This window comes from Gorilla gorilla, chromosome 8, assembly GCF_029281585.2.
Source record: "Gorilla gorilla gorilla isolate KB3781 chromosome 8, NHGRI_mGorGor1-v2.1_pri, whole genome shotgun sequence".
Lineage (NCBI taxonomy): Eukaryota > Metazoa > Chordata > Mammalia > Primates > Hominidae > Gorilla > Gorilla gorilla.
Genome location: NC_073232.2, coordinates 132,176,075 through 132,202,861, shown reverse-complemented (window position 1 = coordinate 132,202,861; position 26,787 = coordinate 132,176,075). Strand labels below are relative to the sequence as shown.

The 26,787-nt window shown below is 43.5% G+C and overlaps 1 protein-coding gene across 2 annotated transcripts in view; it reads right to left on the bottom strand.

The window, feature by feature from the left end:
* Positions 1 to 16,608, bottom strand: part of SEC23IP (SEC23 interacting protein) — a 50,051-nt gene extending 33,443 nt beyond the window's left edge. Inside the window, exons 1-4 of one of the 2 annotated variants that reach the window (XM_004050190.4) lie at positions 16,001 to 16,608; positions 10,011 to 10,543; positions 5,646 to 5,856; positions 4,377 to 4,570 (exon numbers count right to left, since the gene is read on the bottom strand). In XM_004050190.4, the coding sequence (XP_004050238.2) occupies positions 4,377 to 4,570; positions 5,646 to 5,856; positions 10,011 to 10,543; positions 16,001 to 16,163 (1,101 nt within the window). In that variant the 5' untranslated portion in view covers positions 16,164 to 16,608. The remainder of the gene's footprint in view (positions 1 to 4,376; positions 4,571 to 5,645; positions 5,857 to 10,010; positions 10,544 to 16,000) is intronic. The other variant, XM_019034661.3, reaches the window with a different exon arrangement.
* Positions 16,609 to 26,787: the final 10,179 nt, after the last annotated feature.

The window sequence follows — 26,787 nt, the reverse complement described above, 5'->3', positions numbered from 1 at the left end:
GCTATAAAGAAATCCTCCTTCCCTCTTCCTAGCTTCTGGTGGTGGCTGGCAATCTCTGGCTTTCCTTGGCTTGCAGTGTAACTCCAGCCTTTGCCTCCATCATCATATGGGATTCTTTCTGTGTGTCTGTCTTCACATGGCAAGTTATATTGGCTTTGGGGCCCATCCTATTCCAGTAAAACCTCACCTTAACTAATTACATCTGCAATGACCCTATTTCCAAATAAGGTCACATTCTGAGACACTGGGGATTAGTAATTCAACATATTTGGGGGATGGGGAGACACAATTCAACCCATAATAGACATTTTAAGTACTGTATACAGTTGCACAAGATGACACAACTGGGAAGCAGCAATGGGAGAACTTTAGTTCATTGCCACCCAGGACTGACTTTTTCTTTTTTTCATGTGGGCTGGAGTATCACCCAGGACTTTCTGACTCCAAAATCTTCACTGTCCAACCATCTTCTTACTCTTCCTCCAGATATGGTCTTTCTTTGGTTTCTGCAGGGCACTGGATCCAAGACCCCTCAAAGATACCAAAATCCCTGGTGTTCAAGTCCTTTATATAAAATAGCATTGTTTTTGCATGAAACCTACATACATCCTCCCTTATACTTTAAATCTTCTCTAGATTACTTATAATACCTCATGAAATGTAGATGTGATATCAATAGTTAAACTGTAATTTTTATTTTTTATTTTCTTGAGACAGAGTCTTGCTCTGTTGCCCAGTCTGGAGTACAGTGGTGCAATCTCTGCTCACCGCAACCTCTGCCTCCCAGGTTCAGGCGATTCTCCTGCCTCAGCCTCCCGAGTAACTGGCACTACAGGCAATGAGCCACTACATCTGGCTAATTTTTCTATTTTTAGTAGAGACAAGGTATCACCATATTGGCCACGCTGGTCTCGAACTCCTGACCTCAGATGATCCGTCCACCTCAGCCTCCCAAAGTGCTGGGATTACAGGCGTGAGCTATGGTGCCCAGCCTGTGTTATTTTTATTGTTGTGGTTTTCTAAATATTTTCAGAGTATTTGGTTGAATCTGCAGATACAGAACCTGTGGATACGGAGGGCCGATCGTACTATTCTAGTTTCTATAAAGCACAAGCGTGAGGACCTCTTGGGGAGAGATTCAACACAAAGTAAGGGGGAGCCTCTGGCATATCCACAAGTCCTTTTTTTTGTTCATTTATTTTTTTAATTGACAAGTAAAAATTGTTACAAAGTCTTTTTTTTTTAAACTAGTAACAGTGAGTATTTGACAATCACGTGAAAATAGAAGTATTTCCTTTTGTTTCTTGGACAATCATTGAGTAACAATTCCTCTTCATCAGTCTTCCGTACTTTTTTTTTTTTGAGATGGAGTCTCACTCTGTCACCCAGGTTGGAGTGCAATGGCGTGATCTCAGCTCAACGCAACCTCTGCCTACCAGGTTCAAGAGATACTCCTGCCTCAGCCTCCTGAGTAGCTGGGATTACAGGCGTGCATAACCATACCTGGCTAATTTTGTATTTTTAGTAGAGACAGGGTTTTACCACGTTGGCCAGACTGGTCTCGAAATCCTAATCTCAAGCAATCAGCCCGCCTCGGCCTCCAAAGTGCTGGGATTACAGGCGTGAGTCACCATGCCCAGCCTAGTCTTTTGTACTTCTGACCCTCCTCTTCGATTTAAAAAAAAAAAAAAAAAAATTTCAAATATAATTCATAATTTCTAAAAGCAAGGCCACAAACAACAAGGATTAAAGAAAGAAAACTTTCACCATCTTAAAAATTATTTTCAGGCCACGTGTGGTGGCTCACGCATGTAATCCTAGCACTTTGGGAGGCCGAGGTGGGCGGACCACCTGAGGTCAGGAGTTCGAGACTATCCTGGCCAACATGGTGAAACCCTGTCTCTACTAAAATTACAAAAATTAGCTGGGCGTGGTGACAGGTTCCTGTAATCCCAGCAACTCGGAAGGCTGAGGCAGGAGAATCGCTTGAACCCAGGAGGCTGAGGTTACAGTGAGCTGAAATCACGCCACTGCACTCCACCCTGGGGGACAGAGTGAGATCCTGTTTAAAAAATAAATAAATAAATCATTTTCACTTCTTCATATTCCCTTTCAATCCACAGCTTTATAGTAAGTATTATCTGGTAAAGATTTCACATTTCATTGTCGAAATGGTCTTGGTTATCCTTGACATTTTGATCTTCCACAAAAAATTTAGAAGCAGCTTGCAAATTTTACCAAAAAAAAAAAAAAAACCCTGATGTGAATTTTGATTGGGATTGCCTAAAATTTATCAGATAATTTGGGAAGAATTGACATCTTTTATGATAGTGCCTACATGAACATAATGTTTAGCTCTGTTTCTTTTTTTTTTTTTTCTGAGACAAGGTCTTGCTCTGTTGCCCAGGCTAAAGTGCTGTGACACGATCATAGTTCACTGCAGCCTCAAGATCCCAGGCTCAAGCAATCCTACTGCCTCTGCCTCCTGAGTAGCTAAGACCACAGGCATGGGCCACCATGCCCAGCTAATTTTTTTGTGTGTATTTTTTGTAGAGACGAGGTTTTGCCATGTTGTCCAGGCTGGTCTGGAACTCCTGAGCTGAAGCAACCCACCCACCTCGGCCTCCCAGAGTGCTGGGATTACAGGCAGGAGCCACCACGCCCAGCCTAGCTCCATTTCTTGAGGTCACCTTTTACGTTCTTCAGTGTTCCATAAAGTTTACAGGTACTTTTCTTGGGCTTTTTTCCTACATTGCCTGTAGTTTTATATAGTCTCTCTGTTACAAATACATAGTATCTTCTTTTTCTATTTTTAATTGGTTATTTCTATGGCACAGGAATGTTACTAATTTACGTATGTTAATTTTATATACACGGACTTGCAAAAAAACTCTTGTATTGGTGCTAATATTTCTAGAGGTTCTCCTGATTTTCCACGTAGACAATAATCATGTCTTCATCAAATTAAAGGTGTTTTCTGTCTCCAACCCTTCCGTTGTTTTGTCTTAGTGCTCTGACAGAACAGGATCACCAACAGGATGCTGAGCAATACGTATCATTTTGTTCCCTTTCTATTATCGGCTTTCTCACTTCCTAACCTCCTCTGCCTCTTCCCTGATCTGGTTTGAGTTTCCTGGAAGAAGCCGAACAAAAGCTAAGGTCTCCCTAGGTAGCCATGTGTTGCTGCAATGGTCGGTATGTGGATATCTATCCCGCCTCAAAGTCTATGTCACCCATATAAAATCAAATATAGTTAAGAGAAAGTGTAGACTTTCAGACACTGCTTGGACTTGAAAATATATACTTCAGCTTCAAAACAGTAAAACTAAACATTTAATCTGGGGACATGATAGCTTCGTAGGGGCCTACCAAAAAGGTACCAAAAATTACAATATATCTCTATTTGTTTATTTATATCTAAAATTAAGCTATAGATATCAGCATTCCTTTACACTTTTTCCTTTATATATATACACACACATATATGCACATATACAAATATATACTTTTTTTTTTTCTGAGGGAGGGTCTCATTTCCATTGCCCAGGCTGGAGTGCAGTGGCATGATCTCAGCTCCCTGCAGCCTCAACTTCCCTGGCTCAGGTGATCCTTCCTCTTCAGCCTCCCGAGTAGCTCGGACTACTAGCGTGTGCCACCACGCCTGGCTAGTTTTTGTATTTTTAGTAGAGACATGGTTTCGCCATGTTGGTCAAGCTGGTCTCAAAACTCTTGACCTCAAGTGATCTGCTCACCTCGGCCTCCCATAGTGCTGGGATTATAGGCACGAGCCACCACACCCAGCCAGAAGTTAGCTAAAATGTTCTGTATCTCATTTCCTATCTATGCAACTGAATTCACTGAACGTATTTCAAATATCTAACATTCCACTCTTAAGTAGAATTAACACAAGCATTTAACACAATTATATAAAACAACATATAATTTCTTGAAGAAATTATAGATTTAAGATGGCTAATAAGGCTCAAGACACTTCTTCCAATTCTATTTATTTATTTTCACAAATCAGAGGTTAATTTCAAGCCTTTTACTGAATACTAATTTGAAAATGTCCATATGCTTGGCATCTTCTATCAACAACAAATCCCAGCAGCCTAGGTTCTGTTGAAGGCTTGACACAAGCACCTTATTAGATCTGTGATGTATCTCTGTAAATCATATTCTATCTTTAGACACAGATGCCACGATTAGCACCTCATGAGTGATGACACCACTTAAAAAGTAATCTTCTCTGTGAACAGCATCAAAACAAGCTGTCTTGTAAGTAAAGTCCGCTCCACTGTGAATGATGTTACTCACCAATGTATATAGGACCTACATTTTTTAAAGAAACTCATAAAGAAATAAAGCACCCGTACCTCTAGTTTTTCACTGAACTCCTCAGTATAGGGAATAAATCGACTATCTGTGTCCCCCTTGTAAAACCAAGTACAGCGTCTCACTTCGGCTGGCTCCTCTTCCCAGTAGGCAGCCTTCCTTATTCGGTCATAGAGGTAAACATCGTAGCGCCCTCCATCCGTGCCAAGAACCACGCTCTCCGGATCTGGCTGAACTAGAGAACAAAATTAACACTTTTCCTGACTGCTGCAAGGCATATTTTAAAATAATAAATAATCGGCTGGGCGCAGTGGCTCATGCCTGTAATCCCAGCACTCTGGGAGGCCGAGAGAGGTGGATCACTTGCTGTCAGGAGTTTGAGACCAGCCTGGCCAATGGTGAAACCTCCCTGTCTACTAAAAATACAGCAATCAGCCAGGCGTGGTGGCGCACGCCTATAATCCCAGCTACTTGGGAGGCTGAGGCAGAGTAGTTTGAACCCAGGAAGCAGAGGTTGCAGTGAGTCCAGATTGCGCTACTGCTCTCCAGACTGGGCAGCAGAGTGAGACTCCATCTCAAAAAAATAAAAATAAAATAATAAATAATGAATACGGTGACTACTCAATCTTTAAAGACAAAAAACTAGGCTCATTTTTATTTCAAAATAGAAGTTTAAGATTAATCTGTGCTGCTCAAAATTACGACTCTTAAGTAGAAAAGAAACAGCTAGGGCAAACTTTAAAAACATAATTCAAAGAACTGATGGATTTTTTTTTATCAGAACAATAATATCTACATACAATAATACAGTGATATAATAGTATATCAGGATAAACAAAGAAACAGATTTCTACACTGCAGGACTTCTCAAAGCATTAATGTACTCCTGCACACCATCTCTCTCAAGACCTAGATACAGAGAGCAGCATTTCCAAAACTCATCTGACCAGGGAACCCTTTTTTCACAAAGCATCTCCAGGATAGAGAGTTCCACAGAATGCTCTTTATAAATGCCCCCATAACTACAAATGAACAAGGGAAACAGAAAAATTGAAACCTGGATTATATGAACTGCTCAACTTCTCTGATTCAAAATACCTTTAAACTACGAAGTAAATTACTAAAACATTTCTTCAAATACCTTACCCAGGTAACTCAGGACTTATACTAATATCGTCACCTTAAGGTACAGAGTCTGGGGTCTATAAGGATTAAGGTATTTGACATTCACAGAAAATAGATCATGAATAAATGATCTCATTCCTTCTCTTCCTAAAATCAGATATGAATGATGTATGACCAATGTTTACCTGAATTATAGATTTCTTCAAGATTCAAAGAGTCAAACACACTAAAAGGCATCCACAGTTGTTTGTATTCTACCTCCTTGCAGTAAAACCAGTGGGGCTGAACAGGCTCATATTGGTTTTGAAGTAGAAAAGGAGGTGGCACTTGAACAGAGGGAGCCCCAGGTCTGGCAGGTACCTGCTGCTGTGCTGGTGACTGCACTGAAGAAGGAACCTGGAGGGGACGGCAAAGTTAAGACTGTCATGCTTGTCCAAAAGAATGCTGAATGTGCTTCACACCCAAACTGATGTTAGTAGATTATCCTACATGTATATCTGGACAATTACTTAGTGCAATAACTGGACCCCAAAGCAATTTTAAGAAGAATTTTTAAACCTAACAAAACCCCAAATCAAGGATAAATGCTTGAGGTGGGGGATATCTATACCCCATTTATCCTGATGTGATGATTACACATTGCATGCCTGTATCAAAATATCTCATGTAACCCATAAACATATATACCTACTATGTACCCACAAAAATTAAAAATTTAAAAATTTAGAAAAAAATCAATTACGAGGTGAACCAGACCTTCTCACAGAACACAAAGTAAACTAACACCTTTACAGAAATCAATCTAGCAATACATCTCCCATGATTTATTTAACCTTTTTTGTGTGTGTGAGGTGGAGTTTTGCTCTTGTTGCCCAGACTGGAGTGCAATGGCGCAATGCACAGCCTCCGTCTCCCGAGTTCAAGCAATTCTCCTGCCTCAGCCTCCCAAGTAGCTGGGATTACAGGCATGCGCCACCACACTCAGCTAATTTTGTATTTTTAGTAGAGACAGGGTTTCTCCAGGTTGGTCAGGCTGGTTGCGAACTCCCAACCTCAAGTGACCAGCCCGCCTTGACCTCTCAAAGTGTTGGGATTACAGGTGTGAGCCACCACACCCGGCTTATTTAACCTTTAAAATGTGCCTACTCCTTGACCTACTCATTCCATTTCTAAAAATTTATCCTAAAGATAGAATTATAAAAACAAATAGCCCGGGTGCAGTGGCTCACACCTGTAATCCTGCCACTTTGGGAGGCTGAGGTGGGTGGATCACCTAAGGTCAGGAGTTCGAGACAAGCCGGGCCAACATGGTGAAACCCTGTCTCCACTAAAAATACAAAAATTAGCTGGGCGTGGTGGCACGGGCCTGCAATCCCAGCTACTTGGGAGGCTGAGGCAGGAGAATCGCTTGAACCCGGGAGGCGGACGTTGCAGTGAGCTGAGACTGCACCACTGCACTCCAGCCTGAGTGACAGAGACTCTGTCTCAAACAATAAATAAAAAATAAAAATAAAAATGTATCCCCAAGGATATACATCAAAAGGTTATTTAAAATAGGAAATTGGTGTGTACAACTGTCAAAACTCAGCTAATTGTACACTTTAAATAAATCGAATTGCATACTGTAAATGGATGCCTTTTACTGTATGTAAAATTATACCTCAATAATGTTGATTATAAAATCATAGCTAATAAATTTGGAATCTTTGCAAAAAAATAAATAAATAAAATAAAATAGGAAATCACTGGAAATAATCAAAATGTCTAACAGAAACCTGATTAAATAATATTTCACTCAAATGCTAGATCCTCCAGCGCCATTAAAAATGTCTTATATCCTTTCTGCAGGAGATAGCTAAAAAAAAAAAAAGTAAATAAACAAAAATAAAAGTTTTAGAAGATAGACACGATGGTTCACACCTATAATCCCAGAACTTTGGGAGGCCAAGGAAGGAGGATCATTTGAGGCCAGGAGTTTGAGCCCAACATGAGCAACACAGCAATACCGTTTCTACAAAAAAATCTAAAAATCACACGGACATGGTGGGGCACACTTGTAGTCCCAGCTACTCCTGAGGCTGAAGTGTAGTTCAAGGTTGCAGTGAGCTGTAATCACACCACTGCACTCCACCCTGGATGACAGAGCAAGACTCCCCCATCTCTTTAAAAAAAAAAAAAAAAAGAAGAAGAAAAAGAAAAAAATTTTAATGTTTTAGAAAAAATCTTAGTAACATTTAAAGTATGTTCACACACACAGAAATAGATTATAGAAACCATAGGTACTATATGTTTGCCAAAAAAAGACATATAACAAAATGAAAACAGTGGTTATCTATGGACATTTTTTATTAAATTGAGTATTCTGCATTTTTCAAATTTTCTACAAAAACGATTTTAAAATCAGACTATACTTATTTTAAGATTTTTTAATTAGACACCATTTTGGGACAGGTGTGGTGGCTCACACCTGTAATCCCAGCACTTTGGTAGGCTGAGGCAGGAAGATCACTTGAGGCCCAGGAGTTTGAGACTGCAGGTGAGCTGTGATTGCGCCACTGCATTCCAACCTGGACAACAGAGTGAGACCCAGTCTCAAAAAAATATATAATTTAGCCCATAATCCCAGAACTTTGGGAGGTCAAGGCAGGAGGACTGCTTGAGCCCAGGAGTTTGTGACAAGCCTGGACAACATAGTGAGACCTCATTTCTACAAAACATAAAAAAAAAATTAGCCAGGTATGGCAGCATGTGCCTGTGGTCCCAGCTACTGGTGAGGCTGAGGTAGGGGGATCACTTGAACCTGAGAACTCGAGGCTACAGTGAGCCGTTACCATGCCACTGCACTCTAGCCTGAGTGACAGAGCAAGACCTGGCCTCAAAAAAAAAAATTTTATATATATATACACACACACACACACACATACACACACACGTACATATACACACATATATAATTTCTAAAAAATCATTTTGAAGTATTACATCAACACTCAATTTCCTGAGATCCATAGCTGCACTGTGCACATAAGAAGAATGTCCTTATGCTTAGCAAATGTACACCAGGAATTTAGGAGTAAAGAATCATAATGTATTTTACTGACCTTCAAATATTCCCCCCAAAATTGCATATATACAGAAAGAGAAAAAAACGATGGCGGGAAGGGAGGGAAGAGGGAGGGGCAGGAGGAGAAGCAGGAGGAAGGGGCAGGAGAAAGGGATGGGGGAAAGAGGGAGGGCTCACATATACCAGGGTGTGCACATGCACAAATTAAAAAACAAATGGGATGAAATGTTAATGATAAGTAAACCTGAGTAAAGGATATTAGAGGCCGGACGTGGTGGCTCACGCCTGTAATTCCAGCACTTTGGGAGGCCGAGGCAGGCGGATCACGAGGTCATGAGATCGAGACCATCCTGGCCAACATGGTGAAACCCCGTCTCTACTAAAAAAAATACAAAAATTAGCTGGGCATGGTGGCGCGTGCCTGTAGTCCCAGCTATTCGGGAGGCTGAGGCAGGAGAATCACTTGAACCTGGGAGGCGGAGGTTGCAGTGAGCTGAGATTGTGCCACTGCACTCCAGCCTGGGCGACAGAGTGAGACTCCGTCTCAAAAAAAAAAAAAAAAGATATTAGAGTGCTCTTTGTACTCTTTTTATTTTTGCAACTTTTCTTCAAGTTTGAAATTATCATTTTTTAAACTTTTACCTAAAAACCTTTTTAAAAATTTAAGCAACAAACTACAATTAGTTTGTTATAGTTAGCAAAAATACTAACTATATACTACATGCTATGAATTTGGTTACTTTTCAGAATGCCGAAATCCAACATTGTCAAAAATTTGTGTATTGGTATGATTTAAATGAAATGATAAAACAGAGTCCATTCTCTATCTCTAACAGAGAAGTTAGTTACATTCTGATCACAATACTGCTATCTCCACCACACTGAAATGGGTTCTTAATTCTTTTTAATCATTTCTCTTTTTGTTTAATTCTGTTGATTTTTCTTTGGAAATCAAATAAACAATTAGTTGGGAAAAATGCATGAGGGAATTTCATGAAATTTACCCAATGCATACGTTATTCCACCAACTCTCCCTAGATAGAGTTTGACTGATCTAGATCCAAACTCCATAAAGAAATTACTGAAATAATCAATGTTAGTCCCTGTAATTGAGTGTTTTGATTGACTAGTGTAATTGAAAGATGAGAAACTAGCAGTCTGTTAAGACAATAACTGCTTCAATTCTCCTATGTCTCTAGACAACACTTATTTTTACCTTACTCTAAAATCTGGAAATACTGACACGTAGCTAACTCATTAAAATCAGTTACTACTTCAATAAACAGGTAATATACACTAAAATATGAGCCATCCAATAAGCTATCTTTAAGACAATGTTTACTTCATGTAGCTTACAAAGAATACCCTCTGAAACTAATTTGTCACCATATTGATTATAAGATGTGAAAGGTTTTTTAAAACATAGGTTCAGGTGAGAAAGAAGAAACAGAGTGAATAAGTAGGACACAAAATCATGTCTCCATACCGGTGGCAAAGATCCTGGAGGCATCTGGTACATCTGAACAGGGGGTCCAGAAGGTGGAGGATGAGCAGGAGGGCCTGGTGTTTGGCACTGCTGCAGATGGGGTGGTGCAATGTAAGGATTAGCCCTGCTGCTGCCAGGGGTATGGCGATATGGATTGTATCCTGGTTGGGGAATTCCTTGGGGTTGGTTCCCAAAATGTGAAGGAGGGAGACTACTTGGCTGAGAAGGCAGATAAGAATTTATTCCCATCAGTGAGGAAGGTGGAGCACCAGGTTGAGCCTTCGAAATGGATGGTGAAAATGCATTCAAGACATCTTGGGATCCAGTTGTAAAAGGGAGAGCAGTCAGGGGCTTGGGGAATCCTGATTGTCCAACTGAGGTTGCTGCAGTTGTTAATGGTGACTGTCCAATATTCCCAAAAGGATCACTGCTGCTTGATACCTGAGAGAAGTAACTAAATGTCTGTGGGGCAGACGTGTGAATAGAAGTCTGACCAAGGAAGCTGTCCTCCTCACCAACATCTGTGGAATCCTCTGAAACGGAACAGGAGAGCATGTGGTTTAAAGGGTACTCTATCATTCCGCAGATACGATTCTATAAGGAAGGGCTAGCAATTATACTTCCTTATTTGTTCTTCAAACTTGCTATTTCTGCATTACAGAAAAAAAGTTTTTTCTTTTTTTCTTTGAAAACTTGCTTCTTAGAAATGAAAAACTAGAAAACATGAATAAGAAAACATAAGAGGAAACAATTATAATTCATTCATAAGCCCACCTCCCAGAGACAATCACACTGTTAACACTGTTAACATTTTGCTACATACCCTTCCATACTTCTAAAATAAATACAAATAGTTATTTATTTTGTAAATATATATTTGTATATGTTTTTAAAAATAGAAACAAAATCTATACTTACTATTTTTTTTTTTTTTTTGAGATGGAGTCTCGCTCTGTCGCCCAGGCTGGAGTGCAGTGGCACAATCTCGGCTCACTGCAAGCTCCACCTCCCGGGTTCACGCCATTCTCCTGCCTCAGCCTCCCGAGTAGCTGGGATTACAGGTGCCCACCACCACACCCAGCTAATTTTTGTATATTTTTTTTTTAGTAGAGATGAAGTTTAACCATGTTGACCAGGCTGGTCTTGAACTCCTGACCTCAAGTGATCTGCCTGCGTTGGCCTCCCAAAGTGCTGGGATTACAGGCATGAGCCCCCGTGCCCAGCCTTACATATTATTTTTTATCTTTTTTTCTTGGTAAGAAATAATTCAATTGTTACTCGACTACCCAAATACGTACAATTTTATTTCTATAGTGATAACGAGAGACTAAAGATAATTCTGTTGACAAGAAGGGGTGTGTCAGGAATCTTACCTACAAAGCACTTATTGTACAAATGAACATGTGGTATTTGTATTCCCAAGGCAAAGTAGGTCAACCATTAATTGCCATTCCCTAAAATCATGCACTATCACAGACTTATCATTACAGAATACCAAATTGCTGAGAAGGTCACTTTCTAACCAAGGGAAGATCTCCCATCCCTTTGCCCAACTTGATGTTCACTGTGGGTATTAACAACTCCAAATAATTTAGCTTCTGTTCTACTACCAAGTTGTAAAATAAAAGCATTTTCCCTGTATATCACCTCAAAAGTCCACGTTACTATTATTCCTTACTAAACTTTTATGTTCCCTAGCTTGTAGCTTTCATATTCCTCCTCCTAATCTTCCCTGCTCCTGCCTCATTCCCTCTTACCTCCTTGCTGGAGGCATGGAATCCATCAGAGGGCTGGACTCACTCACAGCACACAGGCACACTTCGGTCCCTGCCCTTGGAGACCTGCCAAAAGGCAGCCTTATTCCAAGCTCTGGGCTCCAAGCTTCTTGACCTCTGCTGAGACTAGGGCTTGAGCTTCTTGAGCTCTCATTATTTACACACATCAGTTTAACTAAAATACTCCACCATTCAAAATACTCCTTTTGATAGTTTCTTTGTAACTAAAAATAAAATATCCCTTGCTGCACAAGGCCTTGAGTATACTTGAATCATTCCACTTCTCTGATATATTTCCAGCTCCCACCCCTCTTTTCAGGTCAGTGCCCCTCAATTGGACTTATCTGTATTTCTTAGTTCATTCCCAACAATTAAAAGAATGAAAAAAAAAAAAAAAACTCAGTGGTATCTTTCATCCTTTAGAAAAACTTGAGGTCAACCTGGTCCAAGAAACTTTTTTTCTGATTAGCATCAACTACAAATGAAGTGCTCTCCACATACTGCTACCCTCACCTCAGGGGCACTTTCTCATTTCATTTGGACACATGTCATCTAAAGCCACAACTTTAACAGGCACTTGTATATTTGTGACACTCCCAACTCCATCGTAAGCCCAGACTATTCTCATGTGTTCCAGAACTTGTTTTCCAACTACTTCCTCAATGTTTTTGGCAGATTCAGCCACATATACCTCATGCTTAGTAAGCCTAAAACGGAGTTTATCTTAACTACCCACCTCCATGCTCCCTTTTCTGTATTTCACAAACTCCGCAGATGTTTGCCAACATTCATTTAGACATTCAAACCAGAAACCTCAGGTCTGAGACTCCTCCCTCTCTCTCAAACCCTTCATTTAATCATTCAAATATTTATTCAAGAAATATTTACTCAGGATGCATTCTGTGCCAGGTACAGAGCTCAGTCTTGGGTCTAAAACTAAACAAAAATAGGCCTCTGTTCTGACAGACAGAGCTGACACTCTGGTCTTCTGTGAGTCTCTACAACTGTATAGTCCACACATCTCATACATCTGCTCCCTGCTCCTCACACCCAACGTGGCTGACTCGGGCTAGACTGCCATAGCCACTGCCAGCCTCTCACTATGCCTCCCAACTGAATCCTCTTGCTACAGTCAACCTTATTCCAGTGCGACTAGAGAAAACTCCAGTCTTTCTGAAACACACGTCTAATTTCACTGCCTTGTTGAAAATCCTTCAAAGGCTCCCCAACACCCCACAAGATGAACTACAAACTCCTCCTGAGTATGGCATATGTGGCCCATAGATCACTGAGGCCACTCCACTGCACACACTCTAGTCAAAGTGATCTACTGGGGGCAGAGGACACAGGGGAGAGGAGACAAAGGTGAAGGGACAGGAGAGAGGGATGAGCTCCATCCCTGTCCCATTCCACCAACCACTAACTCCTGCCAAATCTGCAGATTTTCTCACACCTTCAGACTTCACATACGCCTATCTCTCCAGATTCCCTCACTTCTATGTATCCTTCAACACTCAGCTCAAGCATCACCTCCCCTAAGAGGCCCTGAAGGCCTAAGGGACATCCATTCCCTGGCTCAGCCAGCCTGATACCCGTAGCATTCATAGCCATCTATCAATCCCTCTTTCTAACTGTTCTAAACCTGTATCACAATTGCTTACACAGGTGGGTGTGTGTGTATATACACATACTGTGCAGTCATTGAGGGCATGGCTGTCTGCTCTTCTGTGTCTCCCAGGTTCTGGAACAGTGCCTGGCAAATAGAAACTGCTCAATCCATGTCTGGTTTTTGTTTTTGAGATGGAGTCTCACTCTGTCGCCCAGGGTGGAGTGTGCAGTGACATGACCTCAGCTCACTGCAACCTCCTCCTCAAGCGATTCTCATGCCTCAGCCTCCCGAGTAGCTGGGATTACAGGCGCCCACCACCACATCCAACTAACTTTTGTATTTTTAGTTGAGATGGGGTTTCACCATGTTGGCCAGGCTGGTCTTGAACTCCTGACCTCAGGTGATCCACCTGCCTCAGCCCCCCAAAGTGCTGGGATTACAGGCGTGAGCCACCGTGCCAGGCCTTCCATGTCTGCTGAATGTATGAAATTGGTTCCTGTGTCTCTCTTCCACTTATATGATTAACTGTTGCTTCCAGGGAGACAGGTTCTTCTTTTGTCTCTGGAAATTCTCTGAATGGGTTTCTGAGATTTTTAGAGATGAATTTTAGTTCTAAAATTATTAATATTCACACACACACACACACACACACAGACTGTCTCCAAGAAACAAAAGCATTAAAGACAGGTGTAGCTACACCAGACTTAACAATGAAAACGTTTAGCATGAATTCACAGTGACACACACAAACCAAATACTACATAGCAAGGAAGACGGACATTACCAAACAACTTTAATGGTGCAGAGGATAATTAGAAAACCCCAAGTATAGCCCTATTTATTCCTGCATCCTCCCACAGCATTCTGCTCCAACTATGCTGGTTCTTCACCAAAGACAGCAACACCTAACCTTTCAACCACAGGTCAAAATGAGACATCATTTTGACTCCCATCCTTTCACTCATTCAACAAACATCTACTGAATAATTGGTCTACTAAATACCACACACCATTCTAGGCAGTGGGAATATAATCGTGAATAAAAGTAAGTTTTTGCTTTCATGGTCTTACATCCTAGTGCAGTGGAATAAACAAATATGTGTACATGTCAGGTAGTACGTGTCAGTAGTGACAAGCATCAAGAAGAAACATAACACATGGGCAGGGGAACCTTCATGGACAGCTGTTCCCAGTGTGCCTGTCTTTGCTTCTCCATGAAACTGTCTTTAGTCCTTCAAACAAGAATAAATTATTCACTGGAAACTCAGCATCCAAAGAGGATCTATGTACTAGGCCCTAAACAAGATCCTGGAGATAAAAAGGCAATTAGGTCATAGCTGCTGAAGAAGACTGCAGTCCAAATGGAGAGGCAGGTGTGTTTATTTCACAAACATTAAATCACACTGTCTGGCACGCACTATACTTAGCGCTTTGCAAAAATTAAAGCATTTCTAATTACAATTCTGTGAGGCTACACATACATAGAAACTGAAGCACAGAGAGGTAAAGTAAAATGCCTACAGTCACACAGCAAGTTACTGGCAGGGCAAGGACTGGAATACAGACAGTCTGTGCTCTTAAACACTATGCTCTGGGCAATGCTACATAATCATCAAAAAGCAATCTCCCTGGACAATAATACAAATATGAAAAAAGAGCTAGGAGTGCACATAGGAGTGGGGGCCTAAGAGAACAAGAAACAGCTTCTTGGAAGAAGTGATGTATTGTCTTGAAAGATGAGGAATGGGTCGGGCTCTCACACCTGTAATCCCAGCACTTTGGGAGGCCAGGGCAGGCGGATCACTTGAGGTCAGGAGATTGAGACCATCCTGGCCAACATGGTGGAACCCTGTCTCTACTACAAATACAAAAATTAGCCAGGCATGGTGGCACACGCCTGTAGTCCCAGCTACTCGGGAGGCTGAGGCAGGAGAATCACTTGAACCTGGAAGGTGGAGGCTGCAGTGAGCCGAGATCGCGCCACTGCATTCCAGCCTGGGCGACAGAGCAAGACTCCGTCTCAAAAAAAAAAAAAAAGATAAGTAATGCATTGTATATGTCTACTTCACAAATATTACAGGCTTCTAGAAGAGGGGCACAGTCCATCTTACAAGATATCTTACTGTAACCTAGAAGACATCGTACTGTATCACAGTAATCTCCTAGTAGGAGACAGTGTACCGTATCCTAGGAGAGGGGCACAGTCCATCCTAGGAGGTATCTTACCGTATCCTAGGAGTCTCCTAGTGGGAGATAGACTACTGTACCCTAGGAGAGGGCCACTGTTTAATTTATTTGCATTTCCTGCCAGCACCTGGCGTACCAACAACGGGTATTCAGCAAAGATTTGCGGAATGCCAGGGTACGAATGAATGTCCAGCACTCTGGACAACTCGGAACAGTGGGTTTCTGTGAAAAGCAAGTCTCATCACCTGCCACTTCCAAGATCCCAAAGCCCCCGACCCACTCAAACCTGGCCATTAATGATCCTGGCAAGCTATCCAGAGCGTAGCTCGAGGCAGAAGGAAAACCTCCCGTCTGACCTTTGTCATTGCACGTCCCCCGCCCGCCTCCCACCACACACGGGGCCGCCTTCCCCTTAGTACCTCCGGGTAAGAGCAGGGAGGCCGGAGAAGCGGAGGCCTGGGTGACTGGGATGAAGGGCACATTGAAGCTGAACTCCGTGGCCGAGGAGGAGAAAAGTAAGTTAGTGCCCGACGAGGAAGTGGAGGCGCCGCCGCTGCCACCGTTAGGTTTTCTCTCGGCCATGGCTGCGGCCCACCTTCCGATACACGTCTCCGGGTACCCGGTACCGCACCACTGACCGGAAACCGATCACGCTCCTGGCCAGCGCACTTCCGCACTTGCGCACAGGAGCCGAAACTACGGGTAGCTAGTCAGCCGCCCTCTCCCTTCCCCTACCTGGCGCCGCCAGATATCAACATGGCGACACTGTCCTCACGCCCGCGTCTAGCACGTGACACTCTCGGAGGCGGAGGCTGGGCGGGAGGATGGGGACGTGGTCCCCGCAGGTTCTGGATAGACGTGCGAATTGAGACGCAATTGACCCTGAAAGTCACAGGTTGTGGCGGGTATCTATGGGCTTCCTAAAAGTACCGTCAGGATGGCTCTCCTGACAAAGATTTTGGAGGAACAGCGGAATCCTGCTGGACGCTGCCGGAAGGAGGAAGGGAGGAAGAGCGTTGTGCGGAAATGGGAATTCGCGTGCTAGGCGGAACCAAACACCCTCTCCAAAACCCACTTGTCTTTCTGGACGGAACCGAACATTGTGGTTGACCCAGAAATAGAAGTGGTAAAACATTTTTTAAGTGTTTAATCCATAGGGAGAAAAAAAATATTTCGTTTTATTTTCGTTGTTTTTTGTTTTGCGTTTGTTTTTTGTTTTTTTGGTTGGTTTTGTTTTTTGTTTTGAGACGAGTCTGCTGTGTCGCCCAGGCTGGAGTGCAGCGGTGCAATCTGGGCTCATTGCAATCTCCGCCTCCCGGGTTCAAGCGATTCTCCTGCCTCAGCCTCCGAGTAGCTGGGACTACATGCGTCTGCCACCATGCCTGGCTAATGTTTTGTATTGTTAGTAAAGACGGGGTTTCACCGGGTTGGCCAGGATGGTCTCAACCTCCTGACCTCGTGATCCGCCCGCCTTGGCCTCCCAAACTGCTGGGATTATAGGCATGAACCGCCACGCCCGGCCAAAAAAAAATATTTAAAAGAGAAATCAAACCAGATGCCATGGCGCAGGCCTGCAATCCCAGCACTTTGTGAGGCAGAGCGGGAGGATAGCTTGAGCCCAGGAGGTTGAGACCAACCTGGCCAACATGGTGAAACCCCGTCTCTACTAAAAATACAAAAATTAGCCGGGCTTGGTGGCATAGCACCTATATTCCCAGCTACTCGGGAGGCTGAGGCGGGAATATTGCTTGAGGCCAAATTAACCCTGATCTTGCCACTCACTGTGCAGCAAGACCCTGTCTCCTTAAAAAAAAAAAAAAAAGAAACCAGGGCATTGAAATTAGAGATCTGACATTTTAGATAGCTTTTTATATCCACAGTAAGCTGACTTACTTCAGTCCAGGAGGTACTGTGGATAACTTGGACATAATTGTCATCTTTCATAGTTAGAGATTTTGAAGGAAAATATAACTTAAGCCATATTTCAGCTTCTTGGAGGTTGGGAGAGGAGATCCCAAAAGAACGCTCAAAATAATGAAACTCTGCCCAGCTGTTTACACATGTATAGAACCTAAGTTTATTAATTCAATAACGATTTCGTGTGCTTACTGTCAAGAAAAATTTTTTAAGTGGGACACTCGTTAAAGCACTAAATTAGATTTTATTTAATGAAAACTATTGCAGTAGGGAATTGGGTCCAGCATGAACTGAACGCAACTTTGCTGAAACAAAAATTTGGAGGCTTTTTAGAGGCTGTGGTGTGCTAAGGGAAAGGTGCTGAGGAGTGTGAAGGGTTGGTTCGTCCTGCAACTAGGCCATCTGGGTGTGTTAATCCATGCTTATCCAGAGGAGACATAATTTTTCTGTCTTCATGACAAGCAGTGGTGTAAGAGAGCAAGGTAGCCACAGGGACTGGGAATGAGAATGAGAACCACCTCCTTGAAGGCTTGAAATTCAAGAGACAAACCCCCAGGTCCTTGAGAAGACAGTTCTCAGTGGTCATGTGTCCGGCGTTCGTTCCTTCCAGTGGGTTCTTGGCCTCACTGACTTCAAGAATGAAGCCGCGGACCTTTGTGGTGAGTGTTACAGCTCTTCAAGGTGGCACAGACCCAAAGAGTGAGCAGCAGCAAGATTTATTGTGAAGAACGAAAGAACAAAGCTTCCACAGCGTGGAAGGGGACCTGACCAGGTTGCTGCTGCTGGCTCGGGGTGGCCAGCTTTTATTTATTTATTTGTCACTGCGCACATCCTGCGGCTTGGTCCATTTTACAGAGCACTGATTGGTCCATTTTACAGAGTGCTTATTGGTCCATTGTAAAGAATGCTGATTGGTGCATTTACAATCCTTTAGCTAGACACAGTGTTGATTGGTGCATTTTTACAGAGTGCTGATTGGTGCATTTACAATCTTCTAGCTAGACACAGAGCACTGATTGGTGTGTTTTTACAGAGTGCTGATTGGTGCATTTACAATCCTTCAGCTAGACACAGAGCACTGATTGGTGCATTTACAATCCTCTAGCTAGACAGAAAAGTTCTCCAAGTCCCTACTCAACCCAGGAAGTCTAGCTGGCTTCACCTCTCAATCCCCCCTGTAAAGAGGACACCCCAAGAGCTGTTGGGAATTGGGCGATGACCGCTGTAGCTACTTCCTGCTGGATGGGTTGAAGAAGGAGCCTTGCAGTTGTAGTGTCCTCCAGAGGGGAACTCTTTATGCCAGTCAAAGGGCCAGCAGGTTGGTGCAGGGGTCCTCAGTAGAAGTTGTTAGTTGAGCTCATTGGGGTTCCATTTGTAAGACCATCTGTAGCTTGATGGCCTCAATCCTAGAGGAAACAAATTTGACAAGGAGGTTAAAAATACAGGGCCTGAAGGTGAATAATAGCAAGATGGCCGTCACGGGACCTAGAAAGGGGAAATGCCATATCGCCCAACTCCAGAGGTTGATATAAGAGTTTGAAAGGCGTTGTCTGATTTCAGAAACCTTTTCCTGTAAACACCAGGCAGCACCTCATACTATCCCTGACTGGTTAGTGTAAAAGCAACACTCTTCCCCTAAGAAGGTGCAAAGTCCTCCTTTCTCAGCAGTGAGGAGGTCTAGGCCTCGGTGGTTTTGGAGGGTTACTGCTGCCAAAGAGTCTATTTGGAATTGTAGAATAAGGATAGATTTTGTTATTTCTTGCAAACTGTCTGAAAAATCCTTTGAGAGTGTGTGGTAGTAGGATAATATATGTTACACTGTTAACTTTTAGCAAACTTTACTTTTGTTGAAAACCTTGTAAGTTTGGGATTTCAATTATTCTTTGTATTAATAAGACCTTGTTCAATCCATATTAACTTACAATTGGTATAGATGGCTTCTTCCTGATTCTGTGAGTACTTTAAGGTTTGGCTGAGCACTGATAGCTGGAGCACGTTTGAACAGACCAATTATTAGGCAATTTTCGTAACTCTGGTTCTACAAGAGTTTCCTTATCACTTACTGAATACTCATTGTGTCTGTCTCCCTTAATTGCTGGGGAGGAACCAGCTATAGTCCTGTCCTGAAAGGAGTTCCTCCTAGATCTGGTCGGACCTTTGTATGATAATTAAGATTTAGATCCCCTGTTAGGAAACCTGCTGGGTTAAGGATTTTTGATAGGAAGGCTATGGGTTGTCAGTGGCCTCAGTGCTTTCGGGCTATGCCCTTGTTTACACTGACAACCAGGTGGTGTTGGAGTGTTACAGGGTCACGGAGAAGACCTTCAATTATCAATTATAGGTTTTAAATTTACTCTGGCTTTTAAAGGAATAGGGTACACTGTTTTTTCTTTACTACTTCTCTCCCTTTCTCTCTTTCTTTCTCTTTGACTTTTTGTCTCTTTCTCTCTTTGACTCCTTTTTTGTCTCTGTCTCTTTCTCTCTCTCTCCGACTTTCTGTCTTTCTCTCTTTCTTTCCTTCTCTCTGCTGGTCTTTCCCTGCTTCTGCCAGCCGCTTATGCTGCTATGCTGCTGTTCTCCCCTCTCCTTCCCCTTTTTGATGGCTTCAGCAGTGTAAGACTGCCACCTCCTTGGGTTTTTGCACTGCATGCAACAACTCCATGATTTCCTTGTGGTATTTAGTGGGGGTTCCCCCAGAGGTTAGGAACTCCCTTTCTTTCCATATTGCAGCATGGGCATGTAGGATTAGATAAGCATTATTGCTATCTGTATACACATTTATTCTTTTTCCCTTTCTAAGGCTCAGGTAAGTGCCAGTAGTTCTGCTAACTGGGTGCTGGTCCCTGGGGGAAGAGGCTTACTTTCAAGTATTGTTACATCACTAACTATGGCATAACCTGCTCTTCGTATCCCATTCTCCACAAATGAACTTCCATCAGTATATAGGTTAAGGTCAGGATTAGCTAAGGGGACTTCTAAGCGATCCTCTCGGGTGGCATAACTCTGGACTATAATTTGTTGGCAGTCATGCTTGATTGGTTCTCCATCCTCTGGGAGAAAAGTGGCGGGATTGAGGGCCACACATATGCGTATTTGAAGCACCAGTCCCTCAAGGAGTAGTGCCTGGTATCTGAGCAGGCAGTTGTCTAATAGCCATAAACTTTCTTTGGCACCTAGTATGCCATTTACATCATGAGTAGTCCAGACAATGAGATCCTTTCCTTGTATTGTTTTGATAACCTCTGACACTAAGATGGCCACCATCACAACTACCCGTAAACAGTGAGGCCAGCCTTTTGCTACTATATCAATTTCCTTACTTAGGTATGCCACTGGTTGTGGGGTTGTCCCACGAGTCTTGAGTAAGGACTCCAAGAGCTATTCCTGCTCTCTCTGTGACATACAAAGAGAGGTTTTTGTCCTGTGGGAAGGCTTAAGGCTGGAGCTTGTACTAGGGCCTGCTTTAAGGTTTTGAAGGCTGTTTCTGCCTCTGGTTCCCATTCTACTAGATGAGTATTTGCCCTCTGGGTCTCCTTGATTAGAGTATAGAGGGGTCTGGCCATCTCACTGTATCCAGGGATCCATAGTCAGCAAAGCCAGTGATTCGAAGGAACCCCCACAACTGTTTAAATGTCTTAGGGTGAGGATAAGCCAGTATAGGCTGTATTCATTCCTTGCTGAGGGCCCTGGTTCCTCTGGCTAAAATTAGGCCTAGATATTTGTCTCGTTATAGGCAGAACTAGGCCTTCGATTTATACGCCTTGTACCCTTGATTAGCTAGAAAGTTTAAGAGATCTAGGGTAGCCTGCTGGCATGAGGCTTCCAAACTGGTAGCCAAAAGTAAATCACCCACATACTGAAGGACTAGAATGCCTAGACTTGAGAAGTGGCCTAGATCTTGGGCAAGTGCCTGACCAAACAGATGAGGGCTATCCCTAAACCCTTGGGGCAAGACCATCCACGTAAGTTGGGACGTGTGGTCTGTGGGATCCTCGAAGGCAAAGAGAAACTGGGAGTCAGAGTGCAGGGGAATACAGAAGAAGGTATCCTTGAGGTCAGGAACAGTGAACCATTCTGCTTCCTCTGGTATTTGAAAGAGCAGGGTATAGGGGTTGGATACAACTAGATATAGAGGAATTACTGCCTCACTGATGAGTCTAAGATCTAAGCACTAGTCTCCACTGACCATTCGGTTTTTGTACTCGTAGAATTGGGGTGTTGCAGGGACTACTGCATTTTCTTGATAAACCTTGAGCTTTTAAATGTCTAACAATATCCTGTAATCCTTTATGAGCTTTAGGCCTTAAGGGATATTGTCTTTTATAAGGAAAAGTGGTGGGGTCTTTTAGCCTGATTTGGACTGGGTGGGCATTTTTTGCCCTTCCAAATTGTCTTTCCAATGCCCATATTTCAGGGTTGACTCCCTCCTCAAGCAGGGGGCAACAAATGGGTAAATCGTTCCCCATATTCATGTAGATAATAGCTCCAGCTTTGGCCAATATGTCCCTCCCTAATAAGGGTGTGGGACTTTCAGGCATAACAAGAAAGGCATGTTTAGAGCAAAGTCTCCCAGTTACAACTGAGGAGGTGGGAGAAATACCTGGTTACAGGCTGTCTCAGGACTCCTCGGATGGTAACAGACCTTGAGCACACTGTCCAGTACAGGAGATTAACACTGAGAAAGCCACACCAGTGTCCAGGAGGAAGTCAATTTCCCAGCCCTCAATGGTTAAACATACCTAGGGCTCAGTGAGGGTGATGACATGAGCTGGCACTTGCCCCGGACACCCTCAGTTCTGTTGTTGGATCATCTGTTTGGGGGCTTCTGGCCCAGAGAACCTTTGTCCTCTGGTGCAGTCGCCTTCCAGTGATTGCCTCGGCATAGTGGACATGGGCGAGGGGGCAGCTTGTTTCTTGTTGGGCAATCTTTTCTAAGGTGTCCTTGCAAACCACACTGATAAAAAGCCATACCAGGTGATTGGCCTGCTCCATTTTCTGTCCTCTCTGAACCACCAAGGTTTGTTTGTTTGAGGGCCATGACTGAGGCTGCAGCCTTTCTCTGATCTCGCTTTTCCTTTTTGGCCTGTTCCTCTTGGTCCCTTGTATAGAACACCAAGGTTGCCAGGTTTAATAATACCTCCAGATTTTGTTCAGGGACCAGGGCTCAGTTTTGGAGCTTTCTGCTGACATCTGTGGCTGATTGGGTAATAAACTTATCTTTTAGGATCAATTGACCCTCCAGTGAGTCAGGTGACAGGGGAGTATATTTTCTTAAGGCCTCCCATAGCCACTCGAGGAAGACAGAAGTATTTTCTTCCTTTCCCTGAGTTATGGTGGACATCATTGAATAATTCATGGGCTTTTTCCTAATTCTCCTTAGTCCTTCCAGAACACAGGTCAACAGATGTTTGTGACTTCAGTCCCTGTGATCTGAGTCAGGGTCCCAGTGGGGATCCATACTGGGGACAGCTTGCTGATCGGTAGGGAATTTGTCCCTTTCCAGGTATCTCCAAACTCTCAGGCTGCAGCTAAAGCTGCATTCTTTTCATTAAAGGCCAGGGTTTGATCTAACAATAGCATGACATCTCTTCAAGTGAGATCGAAGGTTTGCCCTAGACCCTGTAGGACATCTATATACCTATCAGGATTATCTGAAAACTTTCCCAGGTCTGCCTTGATCTGCTTTAAATCAGAAAGGGAGAAGGGAACATGTACCCAGGTTGGGCCAAACTTTCCTCCCCCTACAGCTTGAAGGAGACATAACCAATAGTCCAGGGTGTTTTGTGGTCCCTTGGAGATTTCTTTGCTTATTTCCTTCTGGGCGGGGGAGATTAGAGGAGGCTTATCATTAATAGGAAGGGGAGCTATAGGGAGGCTAGGATATGGGGGTAAGCTGAGAATTCCTCTTGTGGAAGGTAAATTGCAAGCTTTGCATAGTTGTGGATTCTCCTTCAATGAAAAGAAAGCTTGGACATAAGGTATTTCACTCCATTTGCCTTTCCTCTTACAGAAAAGGTCAAGCTGCAGGATAGTATTGTAATTTATACTTCCCTCAGGTGGCCATTTTTCCCCATCATAGAGAGACTATTGGGGCCAGGCCACAGTGCAGAAAAAGTGAGCCACTTCTTTTTCAGAGTTTGTGGGTCAAATTGGTCTCAATGGCTTGGGATGCATTTCAAGGGTGAGGCTGTTGGTGCCTGAGTGTTTCCCATCTGAAAGAAAAAACTGCCTGTAGTTTTGGTTTGTTTGTTTTCCCCCTCTTGCCCAAGAACCTGCAATGGTCCCTGGAACCTGCTGATCAGAATAGTTGTGCTCACTGACACAGCAGAAACCCCTCTTGCCCAAGAACCCACAATGGTCCCTGGACCCTGCTGATCAGAATAGTTGCACTCACCAACGCAGCAGCAGAAACCCCAGTTTTCCTCTTAGACCACAAAGAGGACCAAGGAAGGTTGGATTTAGTGGCCCTTACCGATGCATTCTCAAAAATTAGAGTCCTAAATGTTCTCCTGTTAGTACTGGGAACTTACCCCTGTCCTATAAAGGTGTTATGCCCCAAAACTGAAGTGGAGGGCCATACCCTGAGGAAAGGAAGGGATCTCCAGGGTTGGAAGAGTGACTTTTCTCCTCACTTCTCATTACATGAATAGGAAGGATAACATTTCTGAGGCTCCCCATATCCTAGCTTCAGGAATAGCCTTTGTTAGGCCTGCTTGTTTGAGGAGGGATCCTAAAAGGATAGTTGGTCTCCTCACCTGATGGGGCTTTGCACAAAAATTATGTCTTTCTGATTGGTGAGCCCAGGTGCCTAAGGAAGGGAACAGAGTCCTGAAGTTTATACTAGAAATCATTCTTATAGGAGAAACTAGAAAAGCACCAGAGACAGGGAGTGGTTTTTAGAAGCAGGACTAGCCTTGGAGAAGAGAGGCAAGAGGAAGTTTGTCTGACAGGCGTTAGGACCCAGGAGGCAAGGGTCAGGATAGATAGGATAGATGGGCAAGTCTCACTTCGGCGATGTGACTTTGAGAGTTCCATTCATGGCTACAGGGTCAACCAACATTTTGTTGGGACCCTGGAGCTGAGTAGCTTTCCTGTCAGTCAACCCTCGGCTCAGCCCAGAAGTACAGGAAAAGTGGAAGCTGGTTCCAGGCAAACCAACACTCCCAACAACAAAGAGTCAGGGGTTGTTGGAGAGCCCTTTCCCAGAAAGCCTGACACCCATTTCTTTAGTCCAGCAGCCATGCTAGTTTAACTGGCCGGCAGGTGCCCAGGATTTAACCCCCAAATTTTAAGGAAACATAGGAAAGAATAGCAAGCAAAAGAGGTCCGATGTTACTCACTGCTTGGCAATAGTCCCTTCGTGGTCGCCAAGATTTGTCCAGAGTTGGTTCCTTCCGGTGGGTTCTTGGTCTTGCTGACTTCAAGAATGAAGCCGTGGACCTTTGTGGAGTTACAGCTCTTAAAGGTGGCACGGACCCAAAGAGTGAGCAAGAGCAAGATTTATTGTGAAAAGCAAAAGAACAAAGCTTCCACAGTGTGGAAGGGGACCTGAGCAGGTTGCCACTGCTGGCTGGGGGTGGCCAGCTTTTATTCACTTATTTGTCCCTGCCCACGTCCTGCTGATTGTTCCATTTTACAGAGTGCTGATTGGTCCATTTTACAGAGCACTGATTGGTCCATTTTACAGAGTGCTCATTGGTGCATTTACAATCTTTTAGCTAGACACAGAGTGTTGATTGGTATATTTTTACACAGTGCTGATTGGTGCAGTAAAAGATTTACATCTTCAAGTAGCAGAGGAAGGGTTTATAATTCCAAGCTTTCTAAAGTAACTGCTCCAAGGTATAGTAGGGGACAGTAAGCTACTTTAACAGAAAGACCCAAAAATGCAATGGCTCAAACATGATAGAAGCTCAGCCCTCACTCACATAAGAGTACATGTTGGTGACCAGCTTTCTGTCCTCAACATAGGGCTGCCAAGGCTGCTCTAGTTGTTGCCATCCAAGTTAGCAGGAAGGGTCAAAGCAGTTGAGGGACAAATATTTCATCTTAACAAGTGGGGCAGAAGTTGCATCCTTTCTGTTCACATTCCATTGATGAGAACTTCCACAAAAGGCATGTCTGGGTGCACGAAGAGCTGGTAAATACAGTCCCCACCTGGATAACCACATTCTAACTACATATAACTGTGGACGAAGAAGATTTGGTGGGGAATGACAATTGCCACCACAGTCTGCCCCTCTGGCTAGCAAATTCCCACCCTTCCCAGACATAGAACATAAGTCTATGTCCCTTCCCAAGGGAGGCAACCACCTATATCCAACTTAAAAGTCCAGGATCTTTGAGTGTAGCTCAGCCCTTTTGACTGCATCCAAATGTGGCTCTTTATAGTCTAGTGAACCATGGCTTTAAGATGCCCAATAGCCAATAGTGGAGCAAGAACAACGTAACTTCCATCAAGCCCCCACTGGAAAAAAGGAGAAATGGAAAACACAGCAATCACTTTCATAGAAATGATTGAATCCTGATAGGCATGAATTGGAAATACTCCCTGCTCTGACAGTGGAAAATTGTCATGGTTTGTCCAGCTGCCTCTTGTATATTAATAACTCCCTGGCCCCCTGGAAATAACTCCTAAGTCTACAGTCCTCTGAGGCACTGGCTTTGCCCTCTGGGAGTACTATGGTTTAGGTGTTTGTCCCTTCCAAATCTCATGTTGAAATGTGATTCCCAATATTGGAGGTGGGACCTGGTGGGAGGTGTTTGGGTCAGGGGCTCAGATCCCTCATGGATGTCTTGCACTTTGGTGCTGTCCTCACAATAATGAGTTTTCATTCTACGCTCAGGCAAGATCTGGTCATTTAAAAGAGTATGGCTGTAATCCCAGCACTTTGGGAGGCCGAGGTCAGGAGATCGCGACCATCCTGGCTAACACAGTGAAACCCCGTCTCTACTAAAAATACAAAAAAATTAGCCGGGCATAGTGGCGGGTGCCTGTAGTCCCAGCTACTCAGGAGGCTGAGGCAGGAGAATGGCATGAACCTGGGAAGTGGAGCTTGCAGTGAGCTGAGATCGCACCACTGCACTCCAGCCTGGGCAACAGAGCGAGACTCTGTCTCAAAAAAAAAATAAAAAATAAAATAAAAGAGTATGGTACCTGCGCCCCTCTCTCTCTTGCTCTCACTTTTGCAATGTGATGCACCTGCCCCCTCTTCACCTTCTGCCATGATTATGAGCTTCCTTTTTTCTTTTCTTTTTTTTTTTTTTTTTTTTTTGAGACAGAGTCTCG